The sequence below is a fragment of the Echeneis naucrates genome, chromosome 7 (genome assembly GCF_900963305.1).
Source record: "Echeneis naucrates chromosome 7, fEcheNa1.1, whole genome shotgun sequence".
Lineage (NCBI taxonomy): Eukaryota > Metazoa > Chordata > Actinopteri > Carangiformes > Echeneidae > Echeneis > Echeneis naucrates.
The window spans coordinates 13,967,069-13,989,795 of NC_042517.1; the positions used below are offsets into that span (position 1 = coordinate 13,967,069).

The 22,727-nt window shown below is 39.9% G+C and overlaps 1 protein-coding gene across 2 annotated transcripts in view; it reads right to left on the reverse strand.

Moving 5' to 3' along the window:
* LOC115046495 (chemokine-like protein TAFA-2) overlaps positions 1-22,727 on the reverse strand; it is a 71,378-nt gene that overhangs the window by 32,492 nt on the left and 16,159 nt on the right. Inside the window, exon 2 of one of the 2 annotated variants that reach the window (XM_029506918.1) lies at positions 3,179-3,279. In XM_029506918.1, coding sequence (XP_029362778.1) covers positions 3,179-3,278 — 100 coding nt within the window. In that variant the 5' untranslated portion in view covers position 3,279. Of the gene's footprint in view, positions 1-3,178; positions 3,389-22,727 lie in introns of those variants that run through there. The other variant, XM_029506919.1, reaches the window with a different exon arrangement.

Below are 22,727 nucleotides of genomic sequence, written 5' to 3' on the forward strand. Positions count from 1 at the left end.
GAAATGTATGTAAATATCATGGAGTATGTAATCACTCCCACACGCCCACTCATTTTTTAAACATCCAAACTTCCAGTGACAGAGGCTTCATGTTGTCATCGCAATCTAAAATTTGAGCGTTTTTCCACCCACTCCTAAACTGCTGGTCAGTTTATTCAAATAAAAGTACCCTTGTGTTCCTCATACAAAGTAGTGAATATTGCAAAAACTTCAAAACCTCATTCACAGTTTAGTTTGATTAACGTCATATAAGCAGGTAGATGCTCTGGTTGAGAAAACTGTGTTGGAAGTACAGAATTTAAAAGATGTAAGTAAATGAATTTCGTTCACTCAGAATAAGATGGTTAAGATAAGCACAGAAATTGGCTCACTTAGATGAATTTGAACTGATTGATTTTCTCGAACCATTTTTAAAATCAAGCACAGCTTGTGTTTTGTCTTCTGTGTTGACATGGACTGAGCTAACCAGTGACTGATGATTAAACTGCAGATGAATGATGGGTTTTCTCAGACAAGAGAGCTGCCTAAGAGCATCGGAAAACCTTTCAAGGACAGGAGGCCAATTGCTTAAAAAAAAATCTTAAAATCCCCTTTTCAACAGTTTATGTTATCAAGAAGTTTCAGAGTTGTAAAACTGTTAAAAGCCTGCAGGACTTGTAGCTAAGAAGAAACTCAATGAGAGATGTTTTTGAAGGTGCTGGGTGTAAAAACATAGCACACAAGATTTCTAAAGAGCTTCAGGCTCACCTGGAGCAATGTAAGGATGGTGGTGGTTTCAGCCTGTACCATACACTGCATACTAAAACAAGCACGGCTCCATTGGAGGAAAAAGAAGACACCGAAACTAAGGCAAGGCAAAACACAACAAAAACCACAAAAGCCACAGTGTGCGTAGGATAATGCTCTGTGGGAATTCAAATACAGTACAGCTGTTTATTTATTGGAGCTAAAATGAAGTCCATGGTGCAAAAAAGCAGCTGCAGTGAGATCTGGTGGACATTCAACCTCTGGTACTGAAAAATCCAAATGTATAAAAAAGTATGATGAATCAGAAGAAAAATTATCCAGCATCAGGCCAGCGACCCTAATCACACATTCAGCAAAGCTCGAGTGTGGTTGAAAGAGTAGCCACCAATCATAAGGGATTTAGAAACTACCAGAGGAGGGACCAAGTCCCCCTCACTCAAGTCAGTCACAGGATCCAAGTCGAGTTTGATGAAGTAAGTCACTGTCAAGTTTATTTTTAAGATTCTAGAGTGTCAGGAAGATTTATAAATAAATAAAAGAATCTATTCTTTGAATGAATTATTACATTTATTGCTACATATAAGTTAAAAAAAGCAATCCATGTGTCCTCAAAGAAACACATCTGAAGTCTGACACTTAAAATACACAGTAGTTTCCTTCATTTCATTTGCAATCTCAAAGGATATGTCAAAAAACAAACATTTGTACTACAGCTAACATGATTTAGGATTTATTGATGCCATTTGCATACCGTTTAAGGTTGCTCTCACCTAAACATGGAGACAGAGCTGCTGTAACTGACACGCACACAAGCACTCACACATATACCGGCCCTATCGGAGAGACAGCCAATTGTGTTATCATTACGCAGTTTTTCAGTAGCTGTGACCTCCGGTCAGAGAGCAGCGTAGAGCAGATGAAAATAAACGAAAATGTTTCTGTGATTGCGATTGCCTTACATCAGAAATATATATTGCGAGTCCATGTAAGTCATCAAATCTCAAGTCACAAGCAAGTCTCAAGTAATTTCTTGAGTAAAGTCATCAAATATGTGACTCAAGGCTTAGCCTGCTTGAATGTATTGCAATGAGGAGTGGTCGGCAGAACATACCAGCAGACTGATGCAAGAATATATGAATGAGTAAAAGAAACATTGTTGTCATTGTTGCCAAATGTCCTGCCACCAAATGTTACTGTGAGGTGCCAATAGCACATGTCATTTTGGATTTCATGACTGTGCAAGTTGGGTTGAGAGAGATACTCGGCTGAAATGAGTACCCAGTACGGATATGGCAATTTATGGGCTAAAAACTTGATTCGTAACAGAAGCGGTGCTGCATCGAGTTTCTCATTCTCACTATTTCTTCACCAGGTCAGGCTCGCTCGTCTTACCTGAGTGTAATACTAATTAAGCTGTAAATACAAATATATTGAGGTTTACAATAAATATAGCAACTTCTGACCAACCCATATCGATTTCAGGCTTAAAAATGCAGCTTTTGTATAAACCACACCCACTTCTGGTTTAACTCCCACCCCATCCGAGTACAAAGACGGACACAGATGATGTAGACGGTTGAACGGATACAGATACGGATAGTGGTGTACTCACTCATCCCTGCACACAAGTATGGAAAATTGTTTAGGATTCCTCATTGCAACACAGCTGCAAGTACAAAACCACCTCTAAAAAAATGACAGCATCTCAAAAGCTCATATTGGCATTTTCACATCATTTATAAATATGAAAAGCCTACCCCAGAGAGCATCCATTCATTCACTGTACTGGTTGCCGGGACAATGTGTTCTCTACCAAAGCTTTTTTTCCCAGAGGTTGGCACTTTTCAGTGTCACGCACAGGTAATCATTGTCAAAAAGAGAGGTGAAGATGCTCAACTCTCAGACATGAAATGAAGTGGAAAGCAGCAAGATGCCTCTGGGCTGATTCATGCAAGTGACTCAGCCACTTGGCCCGTATGGGAGGGGTATAATGCGACCAGGGATTTCTAATCCATGGAGCTCAGGGCTTGCTGTCTGTGCTGTGAAGTACAGGCATTTTCAAAAAGTTGCTCCGCCCTGATGGAGCTGCAAAGACGTAAAAGCCTCTGAACTAAGAAGACCTTTCTTTGTTGGATTACTCTTATTCCTCTTCCTTTTATTAAAGAACTTTTTTTGTGTGTTCTTCCTGGCAACCTGCCACTGTGGTCTCGTATTTCACTGAGAATCCGACCTCTGCATTCCCCAGGGCAGTGCACAGCCTATTCACTCCAATTTTACAACATGTGAAAAGAAATTGGCTGCAAAGACAGCCTGCAGTGGTAATCTACGATAGATCCAATACAGACAATGCTATACGCCGACACCAGCAGACTGCCAGAAATGTGTGCTTGACGCCCACACTCATGAAGCGATATGAACACATACTACCTACCTGTGTGACTCCTGTGTGCATGTGTCAAGGAGGCCAGACAGAGGGACAGCAGTAGACTCCACACACCTACTCCACAAATGCAAGGGCCCCGTTCCCGCATTCTGTCAGAAAGAAACAAAAAGACACATTATCTGCTAGAGACAAAAAGCAGTTCTGATGGTCAAACAGTATCTGTCTTTTTTTTTTTTTTTTTTTGTCAGCTGATCCATTGCTTTGATGTGATCTAAACTGAATCAGTTCCTTTTGAAAGGCAGTTTTCATTTATTTTTATTTTTAGTCTATTGAGGATAATGCCATTTAGTTTAAGTCATATTTCATTCATCAGAAGTGCTTTCATGTTTGTCTAGTTTTAGTCGACAAAATAACGTAGTGATTTTAGTCTGACGAAATCTATGGTAGATTTAGTCAACCAAAATCTAAAAGGTCTAGTCTAAGTACTATGCATCCTTTAATACAGGGGCCATTAACCTTTTTGACGGTGACCTTGACCCTGAGCAAAGCCAAGCTCTACCTATTGAAGTGCCAAGAGAAAAAACTCGCAATACTTTTTTCTCCAGTCCTTTTATTTATTTACACACTCTGGTATGTTAATTAATGAGAAGTTTTGCTCTAAGAATCACATCACGCATCACTGCACATCACGCCATCAACATTATTCATAACAACACAAGGAATGCAGGCAAAATAATGTTTATAGTGAGAAACAACGTTTCATAACATTTTGTTATGAGCAGATCACATATAGTACCATTGATAAGCGTTATCTGTAAAGCTTATGAACATAATTTGCTTAAGTCACGTTTACTTTTTTTCATAGTGGAGGAAAAAATCTACAGATAATGAATAGATCCATATCAACACAAACAATAAAAGCATGATTTTTGTCTGTGCCCATTGTGCCATTGATAAGTGTTAACTGTGAAGCTTATGAACTTGCTCATTGTTGGGTGACATAATATAAACACAGACTTGTTTGTGTTTATGTACTTTGTTAGCTGCTGAGAGATTGGAGCCACAATGTCATTGTGTATGAAATTGCAATCTGCAAAGACCGCTTCTCTACTCTCATTAGATTTCATTTGAGTCACCATCACTTAGTTTTTTTTATTAGTCCTCATTTCGTTTTGGTCATTCGCTGACGACCATTTTGACAAAGACATTTTCGTGATGAAAGTAACACTAGAGTGAATGCAGGCATTCATAGTTTTCGGAGGATTACTCTAATATTCGGTAATCCTCTCACTTTTCTTCTAGCAACACTTTGAGTTTCATATTTGTGTTATTTGAGTGAAATATCCTGGCTCAACTCTCTGCTGGATTATAATGAAATTTGGTTCAGACAAATTCATGTTTCCCTCAGGATGAATTTAGGGCAAACTGTTGATTCTTTCATTAACTTGACCAACTGCAAAAGTAATTTCTCTGCTTTGTGCTTAGTGCAAATTAGCAAATGCAAGTATTTTAACACACTGAGATTGTAAATATGGTATACAAAGTCATTTATATCTTCTAAGCATCAACATGACATACTTTTTAAAGAACACAAACATAAACCTTTGACAATTTTCTGTGATAGCATAACGACAACAAGACATACAGACCCAACCTGCATTCAGAGCCTTCTTTCAGTTCCTCCCTGGGAAAATATTTACACAGGCAAAATGATTGTTTACTGTGAACACATTGAAACCGAAGGGGAGCAGAAGAAAGGCACAGAGGAAGAGAAGAAGCGGCAAGAAGGAAGAGATGAAGAGAATGACAGCAAAATAGGAGACTTATTATCACTTGTAAATTTATTATGTGTTTAATTCTCTGTCCTGGCAGCTATCATTAAAAAAAACAAAACAGAAAAGATCCGAATTATATTCAAAGCGCACATCACTGCCAGTCCAGTGATTAACTTGTGTGTTTGTATTTTCAATGGCAGCAAATATATGGCATCTGTTATGTGAAGTAGATTGTAATCTAAAAAAAAAGCAGAAGAAGAAAAAAAAATCAATGCGAAGCTTTTACAGCCAACCCAGGTCTGACAAATGTCTGCTGAGCACAAGAACATACACAAAGCAACTAACAAGGCAATAAACCTAGTAATAAAAACAATAATAAAAATTTCCTGATTTAACAAAAACTTAAAATGTTTATGAAATGAATAGTGCATCATATTATTCTGTGGATAATGCGTATGGGGGAGACCAGGGACAGGTGTCACACAGGACGGTTTGAACACCTTGAAATTCTTTAGTACTAATACTCATTGTGTGAATTCCCAGTTAGGCCCAGTTAGCTAACAAAAAGGAGCCATACTTGAAACTACCTGAAATCCGAACGTGTTATTTTTCACTTTAATCTTTTTCGTTTGGAGTATTTTGTTGATTATTTATGTGTATTTTAGACATGCTCCAATTGTCCTTGTAAACTGGGCCAGCTCTAAAAGTGGAACAACTGTTTTTAAATTAATATTGCAACTCATACATACTGTATTTCATTGAACCACTGAAATACATTACGTCAGCACTTGTTTATAAGTTTATAACACAGGAAATTGGTTGTTGCAGTGAAAACAGATTTTGATTTTGGAAAAATCCCAAAAGGTTTTACAGTCATTATAACCATCTCTAGAAAATGTGAAACTCTGACAGCAATACAAATGTGACTGAAGGACCTTCACAGAGTTATGATAAAGCAGATGAAAACAAATTCAGTGGTGTGTTAAAGGTTCAGCTATTAATGAGCCGATAAACGTCAGGTTCCAGTGTCCCGCTAAATGTACCAGAGAGGAGCCAACTAGCAGCCTGGCCAAGTCAAAACAGTCCCACATCTGAAGCAGTTCACCTCCAGGAAATATTCTGAGAGCCTGAAGATCAGGAACAATCGAGGTTTAAGGCAGCCTGTCCCTGAAACAAACGTCACTGAAGCGCCTTTTGTTTTACAATCTATTTACACAAAAATAAGATAACCAGCCTATTTTGTAATTTAAAGATATTAATGTTGACAAAGCCATGGTTTTCGTTAATTGGATGGTTATGTCCTGATCAGTGTTTGTATATGAAGGATGAATACAAAAAAAGGTGAACATAAACTGCATAAATAAAAGAGGGTTTCATAGACTTGGCAAAGTCATTTTCCAGAGGTTTGTAGGTACTTTTCTAATGTTCATAACAATATCACAACTATATTGTGCCAATCAATCATTATATAAATTTATATAAATTTCAACCATATCCTCCAGCCTTTTCTCTATAGTTTGTAAGTAAGCACGTGTATGTATGTGTGTGTGTATGCCTGGAAGTGTGGGAATAAATAACCACAGAAGGCTAGCAAGACAAAAGCAAACGTGGCACTAAAACAGAACAAGAAGAACAAGAATTTTAGGCCAAACATTTTGTTTTTGCATTAGCAGATGCAGTTTGGACAACAAACACTTCACTTTGTAAAGTCACTGCCATTCCTGCTTGTGGACTTCCAGTCTCTTGGCAACTCTGACTCTCCACACATGCAACAGCTTAATTCTGTCTTTTCTGCGTTTGTGAACATGATGTAGCCTTGCGCTTCCAGAGTGGCTGTTGTGGAAACAGCTACAGTGGAAAAAAAGACAAAGAGCTGCCAGAGCAACGAATGCCTTAAAAATGGCAACAGACTCAACTGGTCATACAATTCAGTGACATAAAACAAACATGGATTTAATGTTAAGTTGGTATTTACTTATGATACTTAGACGTATGATAGTGGTTGATTTACTTTTCTTAAACCTGAGTAGGTGAGTGGAAACCAAGAAAAAAAAAACTCTAAAATGTGATGATATACAGAAAACAAACCAAACTTTTCAAGTTTGAGTGAGAATCTGTGCAGATTAGTTTAGTGCATACAAGATTATGCAGAATTCTTCTTGGGTTTGAATATGTGCACACACGTATTTGGGGATATACAGTATATGTGTGTGTGTGTGTGTGTGTGTGTGAGCACTTTTGCTATGAGGATGTTTGTGTGTTAAGCCCTGGGCCCAGTTCTGAGCTGGGTGTATGAGTCATTTGGCTATGTAACCTGGCATTTCTAGAGCTGTGAGGAGCTGCAAAGCCAGACGGGCTGAGCTAAGGCTTTTCCCTGGTTAGAGGGTATCTCTCACACACACACAGAATCATGCATGTATGCATGCACATGCATAATTGTGGTCTTTCCTCATTTCTCTCATTCATCTCTTCTTGTCTCCTTTAGTCTTCCTATATCTGTTCCCCTTTCCTTCCTACTCTCACCCCCTTCCCCCTGTCCTCACATATACGCTGCTTGTAGTAAATAATTAGGAAACAAAGCAGAGATGCTGCCTGCTTCCTCTCCAGCTCATTTAGACACACAGCAGTGTTTGTGATGATGCAGTGCCACTTCATTATGGCTGGTTGTTTGGTCTGTCTGCTGCAGAACAAGTGGGTGTGTGATACAGAAATGGATTCAGAAAGTAGCCAAAAAAAGAAAGAGAGCAAGAGGAAGGTGTGAAGGCAGCCGTGTGTGTGTGTGTGTGTGTGTCTGATCAATAGCATCTAAACAGCTTGGCTCTCCGTCAGTATCAAACACAGCAGCTGATGGTGACTCATGCCCAAACACACACACACACACACACACACACACACTCTAATCCAACATTACTTTTTATGCATGGATGAACCAAAAATGCTGTACCAAGTGAGCTGGGAAGTTTGTGACTTCAAAGATCTAATTGTGTTCTTACAATTTGTAAACATCCTGTTTACACTTGTTTACATCTGGTTGTGAATTGCTCCATGGTCGTGTTGGGAAAGTGCTTCCAGCAGCCGCTTGAGGTGTTGTAGGCAGTAGTTAGGAATTCCTCAACACCTTTGATCATATCCGCTGGCATAAATCGTGGTAAGAAAGCAGTTTTGCATCCTATAACCCTGGATGATGTAGCTTTCATTTAGTGAACACGGAACAGCAAAAGGGAAAGCAAGAGCGAGAGGAGAAAAAGATGGAGTTAGAGAAAGAGTGGTGGTCTCCGATGAGCTCTGCAGTCTGTTCCATCCATTTAATTAATCCCATTGGAGTGCCCTCCCTGCTCCACATGGCTGATCAGCTTCCCCTCTATAGCTCCAGTCTGTGTTTGTGTGTGTGTGTGTGTGTGTGTGTGTGTGCCCTCATGGGTGTGTGTGTTTGTATGCATCTTAGCTAAAGCTGGACCGACATCTCACAGGCATGTGAGCCCTGGCTGAGCTCCCAGCGGTCGGAGAGAAAAATGAAGAGGAAAAATATTAATATTCAAGGAGTTTCCATTGCCTGAGATATCTGCCATTTAGAAAATGGGGTGCCTGTGCACTCTACATCAGTCAATGCAGCAATTAATGTGGAGTGATTTTGCTGCCAGAAGATATCCTGTACATTGTCACCGCATTATCCCTTGTCACATCTCTGTCTGTGAAGAGGAATAAACGGTTCTAAGACTGCATAAAGCATCTTTTAGTTGTTTTCACACCTAGCCTGTTTGGTTAATGTGATTCCTTTGGGCTGAATAGGAGGCTTTTGTGAAAGTAAACAAATCAATTTTGAGTAGCAGACTCCCAAAATCTAAAATCCCCTTGAAACCCTTCGTTCCTTACTGCCTTAAGAATGTGAACTAACCAAATGGCTAAGTCAAGAAAATAAACTGTTAAAATTCCATTAGTTCTCAAATGAGGCAACTGGTTTTATGTCCTTATAGATGAGTCAGTACAAAGTTTGATTGATCATATAGAGACTGAGCACCTTCATTGTGTTGTTCTTAACATGAGAAGTATTATTGAATATTATTGAGTATGTATTGAATCCTAGAAGCAAAGTTTCATCATGAATGCCTTTGTTCCTGTTTGCTTTAAATCCATTGATTGAAGCAATTCAGGTAATATTTGTAGGACACAGTGTTCTTCCGCTAACACTACGTACTAAAGCTGTTGTCTTTCCTGCCAAATTACACTTTGGCACTTGAAGCAAAAGTGGTCACTTAAATACGGCCAGGGGGCCTCTTCATTTCCTCTGAGTTCAACTTCGGCACAGCTCAGCAGACTTTCAGCTGGGTCGATGCCACTGCTACTGCTTTAAAAAGTAGTACAAAAGAAGTACACAAAAACTACTCAATTACTGTAATGCAAGTAAATGTGATTCGTTGCCTTCCACCACTGGGCTTGGCATTAGTTATTCTCTTTTCAGCTCCTTGAGACGCCAAAGAAAATAAATATGACATGTATTAAAGCGCTGGGCGACAGCTTGTCCGCCCGTTAAACATGAACAACACTAGCCACTAAATTTCCGCATCATTAATTTTTCCTTCAGCTTTGTCCTAACATATTGAATTACATGTGTGAAAGCACATTAAAGTGTTGCCACTGCATTATTGTGTCATACTGCCTTCACTGTAATTTTGTCGTTAAATGCTAGAAAGGTTTCAGCACCTATTAGTGGATAAATTGATTGTCCCTGCAAACCATTATCTTGTACACAAAAAGCCAAAAGTTTTCATAGGCATTAATATTTGTAGAAGCTCAAGCAGTTCAGGCCCAGTAAATAATTTTGAATCATACAATGTCAAGATAACAACATTTAAACAACTTCCAGCAATATTTCTTTAGGTCAAAGAAGGGTATTGTAGTTTTTTTGCAGCATTGAAAGAAAAAAGGAATTCCTTCATCGTTTTGTAGGTGATTTAAAAACCTCTGACTTTGCAGTGTTGGAACAAACTGTTACTTCACCCTCCGATGCCTTTTTAGGACATTACAGTCGAGCAGCAAGTAGGACTGTAATCTGTTGTCACAATGGTGAGAATAAGGCAGATAACAGAAGGAGACAGAACAGTTGGTCAGGGGTTCTTCCTGCTATGTGCCTCCGACACATTAGGAGGAAAAAAAAAAAAGAGTCGACACCAGCTTCAACCCCACGGAACAAGGCCAAAGAAGGCGAACCCATCCCATCTGTGGGATGAGCTGCTGGTATAATACTAGATTGCCGTTGTAAGAAGAACAGCACAAGTGTGTTTGGCAGCTGGATGTGTAAAACGTATATCGGAGATTTGGGTTTAAGATTTCACAGCAGCAGCACACAGCACACACCACATAAATTTCACCAACAGTGTTATGTGACATTGGACTTATTGCTTTTGAAAAATTGAACTATTGGAGAGCATATTAGCAAAAATATTAGTGTCATAAGTTTACAAATTAGGTGCTACGTTGAATACAATACAACGTTGTTTACAATAAAAAACTTTTGTTCCTTACACTAGTTGTCGCAATGAATTAAAGGTTGGTTACTTTTCCCTCATCAATCAGTCGAAACAGTTTTCATTTTAAAGCTTAAATCTGCTGGCACTGGAGAACACTATAAAACTCAGTTACAGCCAAGGCAAAAAAAAAGAATCTCTGCTGACTTATGCTGATTTGTTTTTAGCCACACTGTGTCAGCGTGGCTCGAGGGAGGACGATGTCTGTCGGTCCACAAATAAATATTGAATGGATTGCCATGGTACTTAGATTTTAGAGTGCTCATGATGTTTCCTCCCGTGCCATCATGAGGCTCACGTTGTCTTGTAGTGCCATTAATTTTGGTTCATGTCTAATAGTTTAGTGTGTGACCAGATTCTGCGATATTTCTATCGACCTGAATGATACCTTGTTCGTTTTTTTCCATTGCGGGCACGTTAGCCTGCTGACGTCAGCAGTTAGCTCACAGCTGTGGCCAGATTAGCCTCACAGACGTATGAGCGTGGCTGAGGATGCTCTTTCTGATGTATCTCAGTTCGAAATGACTGAACGTTAACTCAGCCGGTTATCCTCCTGTAGGACTGTAACTATTCCCAGCTCTCAAACAGGCAACGTTAAAAATGAACATGTAACTAGTTACATAGAACCTCAGTTAAGTTTAGTAAGAAGAAAATATTTCATTATCAGAGATGTAGTCACAGCAGAAGATGAATGCAAATGGATGGAGACAGTGTTACTTGTCAGAAGAAATCAGTACATTCTTGCTTAATGGAAACATTCGTTTTGGAGCCAGAATTAGGACTACAGCTCTCCAAAACTAATTGCAACCGCAAGATATTTCAGCTTGATTAGGCCTCCCTGATCCTGCCAAGGGACAGTGTGTGTGTGTGTGTGTATCTTTCTATCCGTGTACACGTATATATTACATTAATTGTGTGTTTTCATTAATATAACCATAGTTTTGCCTTTGTGGATAAATTTGTTCTTTGTGACTCGTGGACGAAGCCAGTGGCCCCAAATTAAGCCCCTCCAATTTAACAAGCATTGTGGAAGCTCAACACTGTGTGTGTGTGTGTGTGTGTGTGTGTGTTGGGGGAAATAGGAAGCGAGACACGAGAGAGAAAACAGGGAATAGGAAGCTTTTGCTCCTCTCTCTTCTTCCATTCCTCAGCCTCTTATCAGTCTCTCTTTGTTTAACGGTACGAAGTGCACATCACAAACTTGACGTCCCCATCTTTCAAATCAACTTTTGCCTGCTGTTGCTACATGTGTGTCCCCAACACATCCCTAAAGCTTGATTCAACCCAAGGGTGTCACAATCCATTTATCTCCTTCCCCTCTCGCTTTGTCTCTGTCCGCCGCTCACCATGTTAACCTGGGGAAATCGTCGCACCGCGAGGTACAATCCTGATGTCACTACAAATTCATTGTCCACACATGACACAGCCACCTCTAAAACGTCCTCCGGTCAAACACAAAGAAGCAGACTCACACACACACAGACAACATGCCGGTGCAGTGTGCATTTGCTGAGAGTGCAGACACAGGTGGTAAATGCAGTTATGTTGTCTGAGCTTTTTGTATCACCCATAGGTCCAACAGCATCAGAATATAAAAGAAAAGGGGAACAGCTAGCCTCACTTACAGGCACGACCTACACCAAAGCTATAAACTGGCTTCACATTGCAAAAGAAGCAAAAAAAACAAAACAAAACATCAAAGTCCCTCTCTTCATTGAATACACAGTGCACCACTTTCATATTTAACCATCACATTTTGACTATGCTTTAATTTTCTGCAAGGTTCTTCCACAATAACAGGAAAAAAACCCACTTTGAACTAAATAAACAAATGCAAAGTAGGGATCTATTGCAGCTTTGGAATTTAGAAAATATATTAAAGCAAGATGGAAATGGTTTCCACTGTGTGGTCTCTGACATGAAGAGAGAGGAGGGCGTCAAGCATGGGAGAGCGAAGAATGAAAAAATAATCCAGAGGGAAAAATGGCTTCTTTAATTCAATTTCAGTACAGGTTTTCTAGACTTTTGTAGCCTCTTGGCTGGGATTATTACAGCACTAGATGAGGAAAGGGAAAATCCATCTAATGCCATAAGCCTTTGTTGACAAATGCAGTGGTTGTTCTGCAGAGTAAGAACAAGAGTTAAAAATAAAACAGTTTTATTCCAGAGAGGTGACAATGTTGCTGAACCAGCAATAAAGAAAAATATGGAACTACTTTAGACACAGATGGTTTAAGGTAGCCACCTCCAGGACTGTGCAGGCTGAAGTTATTCCTTTGTTTCTGGACTCAATGACAGAAGAAGAATATAGCTCCTACTTTCCCAGCTACCTTTAATAGGAGTCTGATTTCATCCGTCCATCTCCCAGACCGACAGGTGAAAGTGACCAGCAATAAAAGCACTTTCTCTCTCTCTCTGCTTTCAGATGGGCTTCCCATCTTAATTTTTCATCACACTGTGGTTTTCAGAGGACTCTTTTTCTCCTCTCCACTGCCCCCAGCTGGTATATTTCGATGGTGCCTCTCTTCCCCCTCCATTCCTCTCCCTGGTCCTATGTCTCCACCAATCATTCATTTCTTCATCACTGACATCACGTATTATATTTATTGGAGTTGGAGCGTTTGGTCTAGTGAATCAGTTTGTTGATTTATGCGAATGAACACTGGAACAGTTTTTATTATCATCTAATCTTTTAAGCCTTTTGCCTTTTCAATTTAATATTGCAAAGTTTTGGTTCATAGCATGCAATGAAAAAACAAGAAACAGCAGGAGGTAATTCTGATGTTTTCAAAGCGAACAATTGCTCTATTAACTGAGTAAATACAATAGTCATCAGTCATCGTGAAGAAGGCAACTGTTACCTTGAAAAGAGGTGTTTTCTAATATGACACCGCAAACAGCAGAACATCAGCTGACACACTGCCAGCTGCATATTTGATCAAAATTCATTTTTTTGTTGAACTGATTATTTGGAGTTTAGTTTGTTAAATAAAACAGCATTGACCTCAATTAAGTGACGAGGAAGAGAAAAAACAGAAAAACTGCTGCTACAAGATCGGCCATCTCATCTTTTGACATCCAAGAATTTCATGTGATGTGATATTAATATACTGATAAGACCTTCTGATTGTAATCTGTCCAATGTGTCTAACTCTCCTTTGCTGTCCAGCCTTAAAAAGTAAAGTCTTTGAAGGACAGTGTGTGACTATATGCTTCATTTAATCGTAATGTTGCAGTGCTGTTGTTAAGATTGGGTTAGATTTAAGGACAAATGTACAAAAAAAGTTTGATTTAAAAAAAAAAAAAAAAAAAAAAACGAGGCCACATTATTAAAGTTTGGCAAACATTGCAGTTTTCACCCCTCCCCCTCTCTCTCCCTCTGTTTGAGGGCTTTGTGGCTTTTTATTTTTGGGTCTTTCTGAATATGAAGCTCTTCTTCTTTGGATGTGTTACTCTGTTCAAATTCATGGCCTGCTTAGAGGAAGCCTCTCATGTTCCTCATTGGAGATTCAGATTTCCTACACAGACCACACACTAAGAGGTTGTCCCTATAGGACAACACTCAGACACTCTGAAATCAATATCTGCCACAGAGGAAAACACACACACACACACACACACGCATTCATATGCACACTTAAAAGCACATTGTGCACACAATGTGTTTTGTTTTGTTTTTTTAGTTTAGTTTAGTTTTTTTTAGACCCATCATGTTTGGTTAAAAGACAAGCTGCTGCCAGTTGGGAAACTCAAGAATGTTCAGTCTGAGCTTGAAAAACTTCATCCATGTGTGTCAGTGGAGGGCTGCCAACACTGGCCAAGAGAGAGAGTAAGAGCGATGGAGCAGGATAAAAGTATATCAGGGGAGTCAACAATCCATATTCCCTGTTGTTGGTTTTTCCATTTTAGAGAGAAAATGTGGGCAGGAGGAAGAGAGAGGAGTCTGATGTCAGTGATGTGTGTAGATGAGAGACAGGAGGTAATGATTAGTGTCCAAGTTGCCCTTAAAAACTTCTGATGGGAAAAGAGCATGAGAGACAGTAAAAGGGCACTGGTGCATCTTTCCTGCCATTTTTTTATTTTCCTATCTTTGTCTCGCTGTCTCTGACAGATTAACACACAGGGCAAGAGTTTCTGTGGAACAATACAGAGATCACAACGTGGCGTCTCATTGATGGCTTCACTCCTCATTGGTCTCATTCGCTAACTCTCCAAAACTCCCCTGGTTCAGACCTATTTCTCTGCCCTAAATGCATAATTTCGTAAATGAAACATCTGCTTGGGTGGTCCCAGCCCATGTGTACCAGGCTGAGTCTGACGCAGAGCACAAAGACTCACTTAAAATATAAAATTGTTCTGCTAGCTGTTCCCAAAAATATGTAGCACCTAGGAAGTATCTTTGAGAGAAATGACGTCTGAAATTATATTGGACTGTTAATATCTCAGAGTGTACAACTTTGGTAAACATTACTGAAGTGGCGACAGGAAGTTTAGATGAAATGCAATAGCATGCTGGTTGCTGTGCAGATGATGACTCAGAATGGTGGAAGGTGGGCTGCTGTGTGAACTGAAACTTAGTCCGTATTTAGGTTTTTCTTAATATCAGACAGGCCTTAGTCGGAGAGCACAACTCTGGTACTGAAACTGTTCCGTTAACAACACAGAGCTGCTGTTGTGGATAGTCTTTATAGTAGCATAACTGGCTTTTGATGCATCGCAGTCTTTTTACATAACAACAGTAATGTAATTCAAGTAGCGTAATAGAGAATCATATCAACACAAATCTGCTCCTGGAGCAGCTTAAAGTCTGGTTAAAGCAGGTTGGTTTTATTGCACAACACTGACACACTGACTTGAGGTATTTCTTTTCATATTCTGCAGTAAAATGAAAAAAATAAAATACAGAAGCTGAAAATTACCTGTAAAAGAGAGATGACAACTCTCATATCTTTCCTCAGCAGTTCTTCTGGGCACAGTTCTGTGTGCTGTATGCACGAACAAATCTTTGGGGGTCTAATAGTGGATTACAATTGATTCTCACATGTTTTTTCACTACATTTCCTGATGACACACACCAACAATTGGCATATTGTGGAATTGCATGAATTATTCCAACTTGGACTCCCCATAATTCTCCTCATATCTTTCCCATTTCCCCTCACGGTGTGGTGCATATAACTTATGCATGCTGTTTTGATATAGGTTGCCATGACTGCCCGTGTGCGTTGTGTTTGCAGCCAGTAGCTATATAACAGCAGCAGCAGGGCAGTAATGGTGTATAACTCATTCTAATGATGCAACAGTGAAACAGCAGGTAAGGTCAACACAGGAGACTGTGGTGTAAGGTGAACTACCTGGACTCATAACCGACAGACACACACACACTCACACAAATGAATCAGTTCCCACAGACACGCTCCCATACCTATAAACGCTGCCAATCTCTATATCACTCTCCCTCTACTCTCTCCTGTATTTGCTTGCAAACCATTATTTTGTGCACATCTATCCACCCCTCCACCCCTGCTCCCCACCCCCCTCCAATCTTCATCCCTCCTTCTCAACCTCCCTCCCAGTTTAATGGTTGTATTTGTGGAGGTCAGTAAACGGCCTGAAGGAGAGGTGTGGTGACAGATCCATAATCACTGGTTTTAATTCCAATGTCAGATGAACTGTTAGCTGTCCAGTATGTGGAGATTCAACGTTTGTGTGTGTTTGTGTTTGTGGGTGCATCTGTGTGTGTGCGTGAGTATACATTTTTGTGTCTTTGTGTTCTTTCTGAATGTGTTTGTCAGATCCCCACAGATGCAGTTGCCATATTAGCATGCACAACAACAGATGGGCTCTGGCTATACACACACACACGCACACACACACGCACACACACACACACACACACACACATATTCACATAAACAAAAAAACACTGCCTCAAATGCCATTTATCATGGGCTGAGGTAACAAAAACACAGAAGTAGCATATCATATTCTAATCTTCATAAGTGCAGGTGTGTATGTGTGAATGGAGAGCATGGCTTCTTTGTCTCCATCCTAATTATGCCATTTCTGCACAGGGGAACTGTGCATAGGGGAGCAGACAGGTTAGTATCTAAACACTTAACTACAGTACATCCTGTCATAGCAAACTCAGCCCAGCGGGAATCTTTTTAGCCTGCCAGCAAGTTTTGGCAGATGTGGGCCTTTGCCACACACACTCCTGCACACTGACACACCAAAACACAGATCCAGCAAAGTTACTGCCAAGATATCAGTGTGAGCTATTGACTTCTACACACATCCCTCCACCAGGCATGATAATGGAGAAGTGAAGCCACTGGGGCAAGCAGATCAGCAGCTGGACTGGCAAGGAGACAGACGACCAAATGCAAAGCTTAGTTTTCTTTTTTTTTGGGGGGGGGGAGTGAAATAATGCCTCTTCTTCTTCCGTCTCACTCATGTGGAGCAAAAACAAAAAAACAGTCAAACAAGATGCTATTCCAGTTCACTGGTATTATTTATTAAAGCCAAAGCTTAGCTTAAATCAAATCAAATCAGATTTATTTATATAGCGCTAAATCATAACAAAGTTAAATCAAGGCACTTTACATATAGATCAGTGTTTTCTCCACTTAGAGAGCAGGTTGTGAGCACAGAAGGGAAATATCATCGCCTTTTTGCGTTGATGTGGCCTCCTTGTTAACAAACGGATGTTCTCTCTCCACATCCAAAAAAGCAGATATGCAGTAAAATCATCATCCATTTCCAGTTGCATTTGGTGCTGAGCAAGTACAATGGTTTATTACATTGGGTTTTTTTTTTACTGACAAAGCTGCCTGCTGCAGCTGCAAACAACACTGAAACTGGTGAGAGTGGACCACAACAGAAGAGCTGTTAACCGGACATATAAACAATGAGCTGAAACTCGATATAAAGCCCAATAGAGTTGAGGGGAGAAGCACTTTGGTGCTCCTGTACGTTCAACATTACGACCAACCCCTTTCACACTGTGACATTGTTTCCCCGTTGTCATTTGATGCATTGTTATTATACATATATTGATTATAGCCGCTTCATACTTTGTTATCTTTGTTATCAATGTGTGTCGTAGAAGCAGAAAAAGGGCAAAGTTAGACTGTGTGTGTTTGTGTCTGAGGTTAAGACTGATTAGGTTCTCAACATCCTATTAATCTGGGCAGACATTTTCCTCCACTGTCACTGTAAGTTGACTAAATCATTTATACTGCTTAGCCCCACTCACCCCAACACAGACCCACAAGCATATACACACACATACTACCCTGTTTCCATGGATGCGTTACATTCACAGCAACAACACATTTATGTGGCCACAGCAAAGGCACCTAATCAAATTCAGAACTACATCCATAGGAAGAGTGAAGTGCATTCCTGTCACGTATGCGTGCAAGTATGTCTGTGTGTCTGAGTGTAGATGTGTGTCACAGAAACAGCCACAACTGTGTGTGTGCAGCTCTAGTTGGTATTCCGCGGTAGTTTGTTGTTAGTGTGGTTTCCCACAAGTCTTATCAGAGTTGTGATCACAGAATGCTGGTCTCTGCAAATGGAACACAACCCTCGCTCACACTATCAGGCATGTATACACACACACACACACACACGCGCACATGCAGACCCACACACAGTCATTCCTGTGCATCTCTGTTTGGAATTTGCTTCCTTGAGTCTGATCCAATCATCTTCCTATAAAATGACACTGTAAAACCTCACCCAAGAACATGGATGAAATTTGAAAGAATCTGAGGGAATATATATATATATGTGTGTGTGTGTGTGTGTGTGTGTGTGTGTGTGTGTGTGTGTGTGTGTGTGTGTGTGTGTGTGAGTTCATTTTTGTCTTGCTCAGAACCACCGGAGAAATCTGCCTGAGGATGGATAAAACAGGCCTGGCCTGCTTAGAAATTTTACAACAAACAAAGCAAATCAGGGATTGTGTAAAATCTCGAATTGTTAACTCTGCAGAGAATTATATTATGGACTATATGAATATGCCACTGGAGCGCTGCACAGCTTCCCAATTTTATAAACTAACACATTTTTCAGTAAGTGGAGAGTTCACTAATGTGAAGTTGTTGTGGCAGAGGGACCCGGGAACAAATATTGCACAGGAGAAATGGCGGGATATATTGGCAGGCGGTGGGAAGTATGTGAGAGAGGCACAAGGGAACACTGCAAGATTATACACAGATATTACCACACCTCTGTGACATTACATAAATGAAACTGTTGAATGACAATAAGTGTTGGGAATGTAAAACCTTTTTGCACTGTATATGGGAGTGTACATTAGTGGCTTCATTTTGGTTAAAGTTGTGGACTTCCTGAGTGAATGGTCTGGTTCAATGATCCCCCAAACTCCTGTAATGCTACTGGGGGACAGGTCTTGATTCCAAAATGTATCTAAAAGAACATTTTCTGTTATCATGGTGGGCCTGATTACAGCCTCTAGAGTGATTTTGAGAGAGTGGAAATCAGCTGTGACTCCTAATCTGAGGGAGTGGTTGGATGCAATGGTGGAGATGGCATCCTATGAAGCTATGCTCTGTAGACTGAAAGGCAAAGAGGAAGACGGGGTGAGCTCTTGGGAATTTGTTTGGAGTTACACAAGACAAGAGACTAAAGGCAGCAACTTGTATCTTTTACTTTGTGGACTGGATCTCTTATAATGTGGATTCTCTGTATGTGTTATATTTGTTTGGATTTTATAACCTTATTTTTGATGACCAAAAACAAAAACAAGACAATACCTGTACCTTGAACCTGTACACGTTTATGTGTTTCTTAAGAATTCTGTAAAAATTTAAATGACGAAAAACGAAAAAACGAAAAACAAAACAAAACAAACAAAGCAGGAAAAACAAAAGAGGTTGACATTTTGTGGGTTAGTGTGGGTTATAGGGAGAAAGGAGGTGTGTATATATATATATATATATATATATATATATATATAAAGCAAATGTCTGTCAGGTTATATTTGAATTTCCCTTTTCACTAGCCCCCCCTCCCCCAGACGCTGAGATGGAAACATGCTTTTATCAAGAAGTCATCTAATTGACAAGCCAGTGATGTAGTGTGCTAAGTCAAAGTACACAGGCTGTGTACCCACATTAAAGCAGTGCAGCACTTCAATAGCACTGAGACCGATCGGCATTCAGATATGCTGCAGATCATGCAGATGTAAAAAAAAAAAAAAAAGTGACGATGAAATACTTAGGTAACAACGATCTTGCTAAAAATCATTTTTTTCTTCATTCTGGGAAATGTGTCCTATTTAGCACCCTGCTGCTCAGTGTGCATGTGCATGCTTACACACAACACACACATGGCATGCTGCTGTCACATACAGGCACACATTCCTATGCTGCTAATGAACTGGCTGCTCTTTCACTTGGGATTTTCCTCCCTATATATTTCTTCCCCTTTTCTCATACCACAGCAATCTATCCCTCCTCCCCTCCCTTCTGCATTCCCATGACAGCTTCCCCTCTCCAGGGTTTAGATATTATTTATATAAATTTAATGAAATGCACTGTGTTCTGCTCTCTTCTCACACATACACACATACATGAACGTGAATACATTAGCGCAAGTCAGTATGACACCTTATAGGTGACTCCTCTGTATCTGCATCTGCAACAGATGAACAAATAATTCTCAAACATCACGAGTGATGTGAAATGCGTCACTCACCCATCTCTAATGTATTCATGTTATTCATCTTGCCATACACAACCCTTCTTATTCAAACACTTATTTTTACATCCTTTTATTTATATTTGCATGGGTTCATTTCCAGAATGTCTTGGAGTCGCTGGCCTTTAGTTGGCTTGACAAGACTATGAGATACAATTGCATCATAGTTCGTTTCATTGTGTGATGTATGTGGTAATTGAAGCAACGAGTTATTTTTCATCTTTTGCTGCAGGTCGCATATTTTTCATCAAAGACTTAGAGCTGTGAGCCTCGGCGTCAAACAGCCTTAATTTTCAGGCACACTTCAAACGGTTCATTTTCACTCACTTATATAAGCTTTATACTTGGAGGCGGAAGAAAATGGTTTGCTTGAGCCAGGTTGAAAACCTTTGAAAATGATCTGGTGCATTCAAACATGTGTTAGAATAATTGAGAAAAGAGAAGAAAAGAAATGGAGAAAATAGCTCCTCATCACTTCTGTCAGTTAAAGAAACACCAAGTGGCTGTTTGAAATCTCATTTTCAGTTCAGTGGCTCCTTAGCATGTGGAATCCTGGGATTTGTGAAAGGGAGGATGCATTTAGACATTTACCACCCACTATTGAGCCTACAGTGTGATAGCACTGTGTAGACCGCTGATTGAACACTGATGTGATGAACAGCTACGCAGCAGTTTCATCAGTACTTAAAACTATTATCTTCAAAGACTTTGTTGTCGCTCGCAGAAAGTATACCACGCTGCAAAGTTAAAACACATACTGTAATTTCCAGATTATAAGCCGCTACCTTTTTCACACGCTTCGAACCCTGCAGCTTAAACAACAATGCAGCTAATTTATGGATTTTTACGGGTAACAATCATGTCGCCAATACATTTAGCGTCCCATCAGACCCAACAGGTCACAGTGGACCAATGAAATTGTTCGAATTAAATTAAACGCAAACGCAAATTAATTCTTCAGATCAGTCATTTATTTTGTGCTTCATGCACACACCCTTACCATTTAAAACAATGCATATGATGCAGCTTTCAAGTGAAAGGCGATCGATCTGGCGTTATGTGTGACATAACTATTGCCATGTGCCATTTCCTTCCATATGTCGAACACTGCTTATAAACAAGTGCGGTCTATATATGTACAAAACTGTTTTTCTCTTTAAAGTTAGCAGGTGCAGCTTATATTCAGGTGCGCTCTATAGTATGCAGTTGAAACCTTGTGTTGTGGTGTTTCTATACGCTCAAAGCTTTCAAATTCACAGCAAGTTGCTTGAGAGTGTTTGCTTTAGTTTACGCCAGCTGGACCTTCACACATCAAGAGTATATCTTTGTTTTTAACCATTAGGCATCAAGTTTGTTCTGAACTACTAAATCGCTGGACATCTTGGTATTTACTGAGGTTAATCAATATCAAAAATATTTTTCACTATCCTTCCAAAAGATGTAATTTAGATGTGAGGCTAAATGAAGCAGATAACTAACTAAATGTGTGATGTTTGGCTTCACTGTAGAGCTAATTAGCTCCTAAAACAGATTATAATTTTAAATTATGGTGCAGTAATTATATAGTATTATAGTAATTATAGCATAGTAAAGGAGATGCATTGAGGAGACTAAAAAAGTATTATTATCTTATATACAGATATAGGTATGGGTGGATAAAAGTCTAAAAGGAGGATCATTTTAAGCAAAACAAACTAGAAAAGCCTCATTGGCAATCAATGATAGTCAGTGATTTGTTGTCAGTTACACACATTTAAAACTCTATCCATATATTATCTATACCTATCCATCAGAGTAACCGGGGGTGGAGCCATTCCCAGCTGACAGTGGACGTACATCCTGAACTCATCATCAGTCTATCACAGGACCGATGCATAGACAGAAGAAATCATTCACAGCCACACACACACATCAATGGGCAATTTGGAGTCAACACTTAACTTAAGTGTGCAGATATTTGGACTGTGGAAACCCAAAGGGGCCCGCACAGGCACCAGGAGAACCAACACACTCCATACAGAAAGATCCCTGAGTTTGAATCCAGAGCCTTCTTGCTTTGAGGCGACAGCGGAATCCTCTGTACAACATTCAGAATTAATTTGCACCAATTTCTGGCTGATGCTTGGTTGAGTCGATGTATTGACAGTTTTTTCCACTCACAGCAGGGCAGCAGAACAGTTCTTAGTACTATTGCATGTTCTCCCCAGTTCTCCCCAGTTGGACACACTTTCTCATTCAAATGAATAGGAAAGTGTGTCCAAACCTTTGACTGGTAGTGTACTTAGACAGAACCTTCCCCCAAAGAGAAGATGGATGTTAAAGCCTTTTAAAGCAAGTAAAGTCTTCTTCTTTTTTCTTCTTTTTTTTTTTAATCGCCATATGTGCTGTTTGTGCTTTTCTGTCAGAGGACCTAAAGCACACACAAGACACCTAAAGGAATTTCTTGCGGGTCCAATAAGTGAAAGTGTTGTATGTGCCCCCTCACTGCTTATACTGTCTAGCAGCTGTAGTTAGCTGTTGGGCACTATCTCACAGATAAGGCTACATTAGAAACAACAGCAGGCGAAC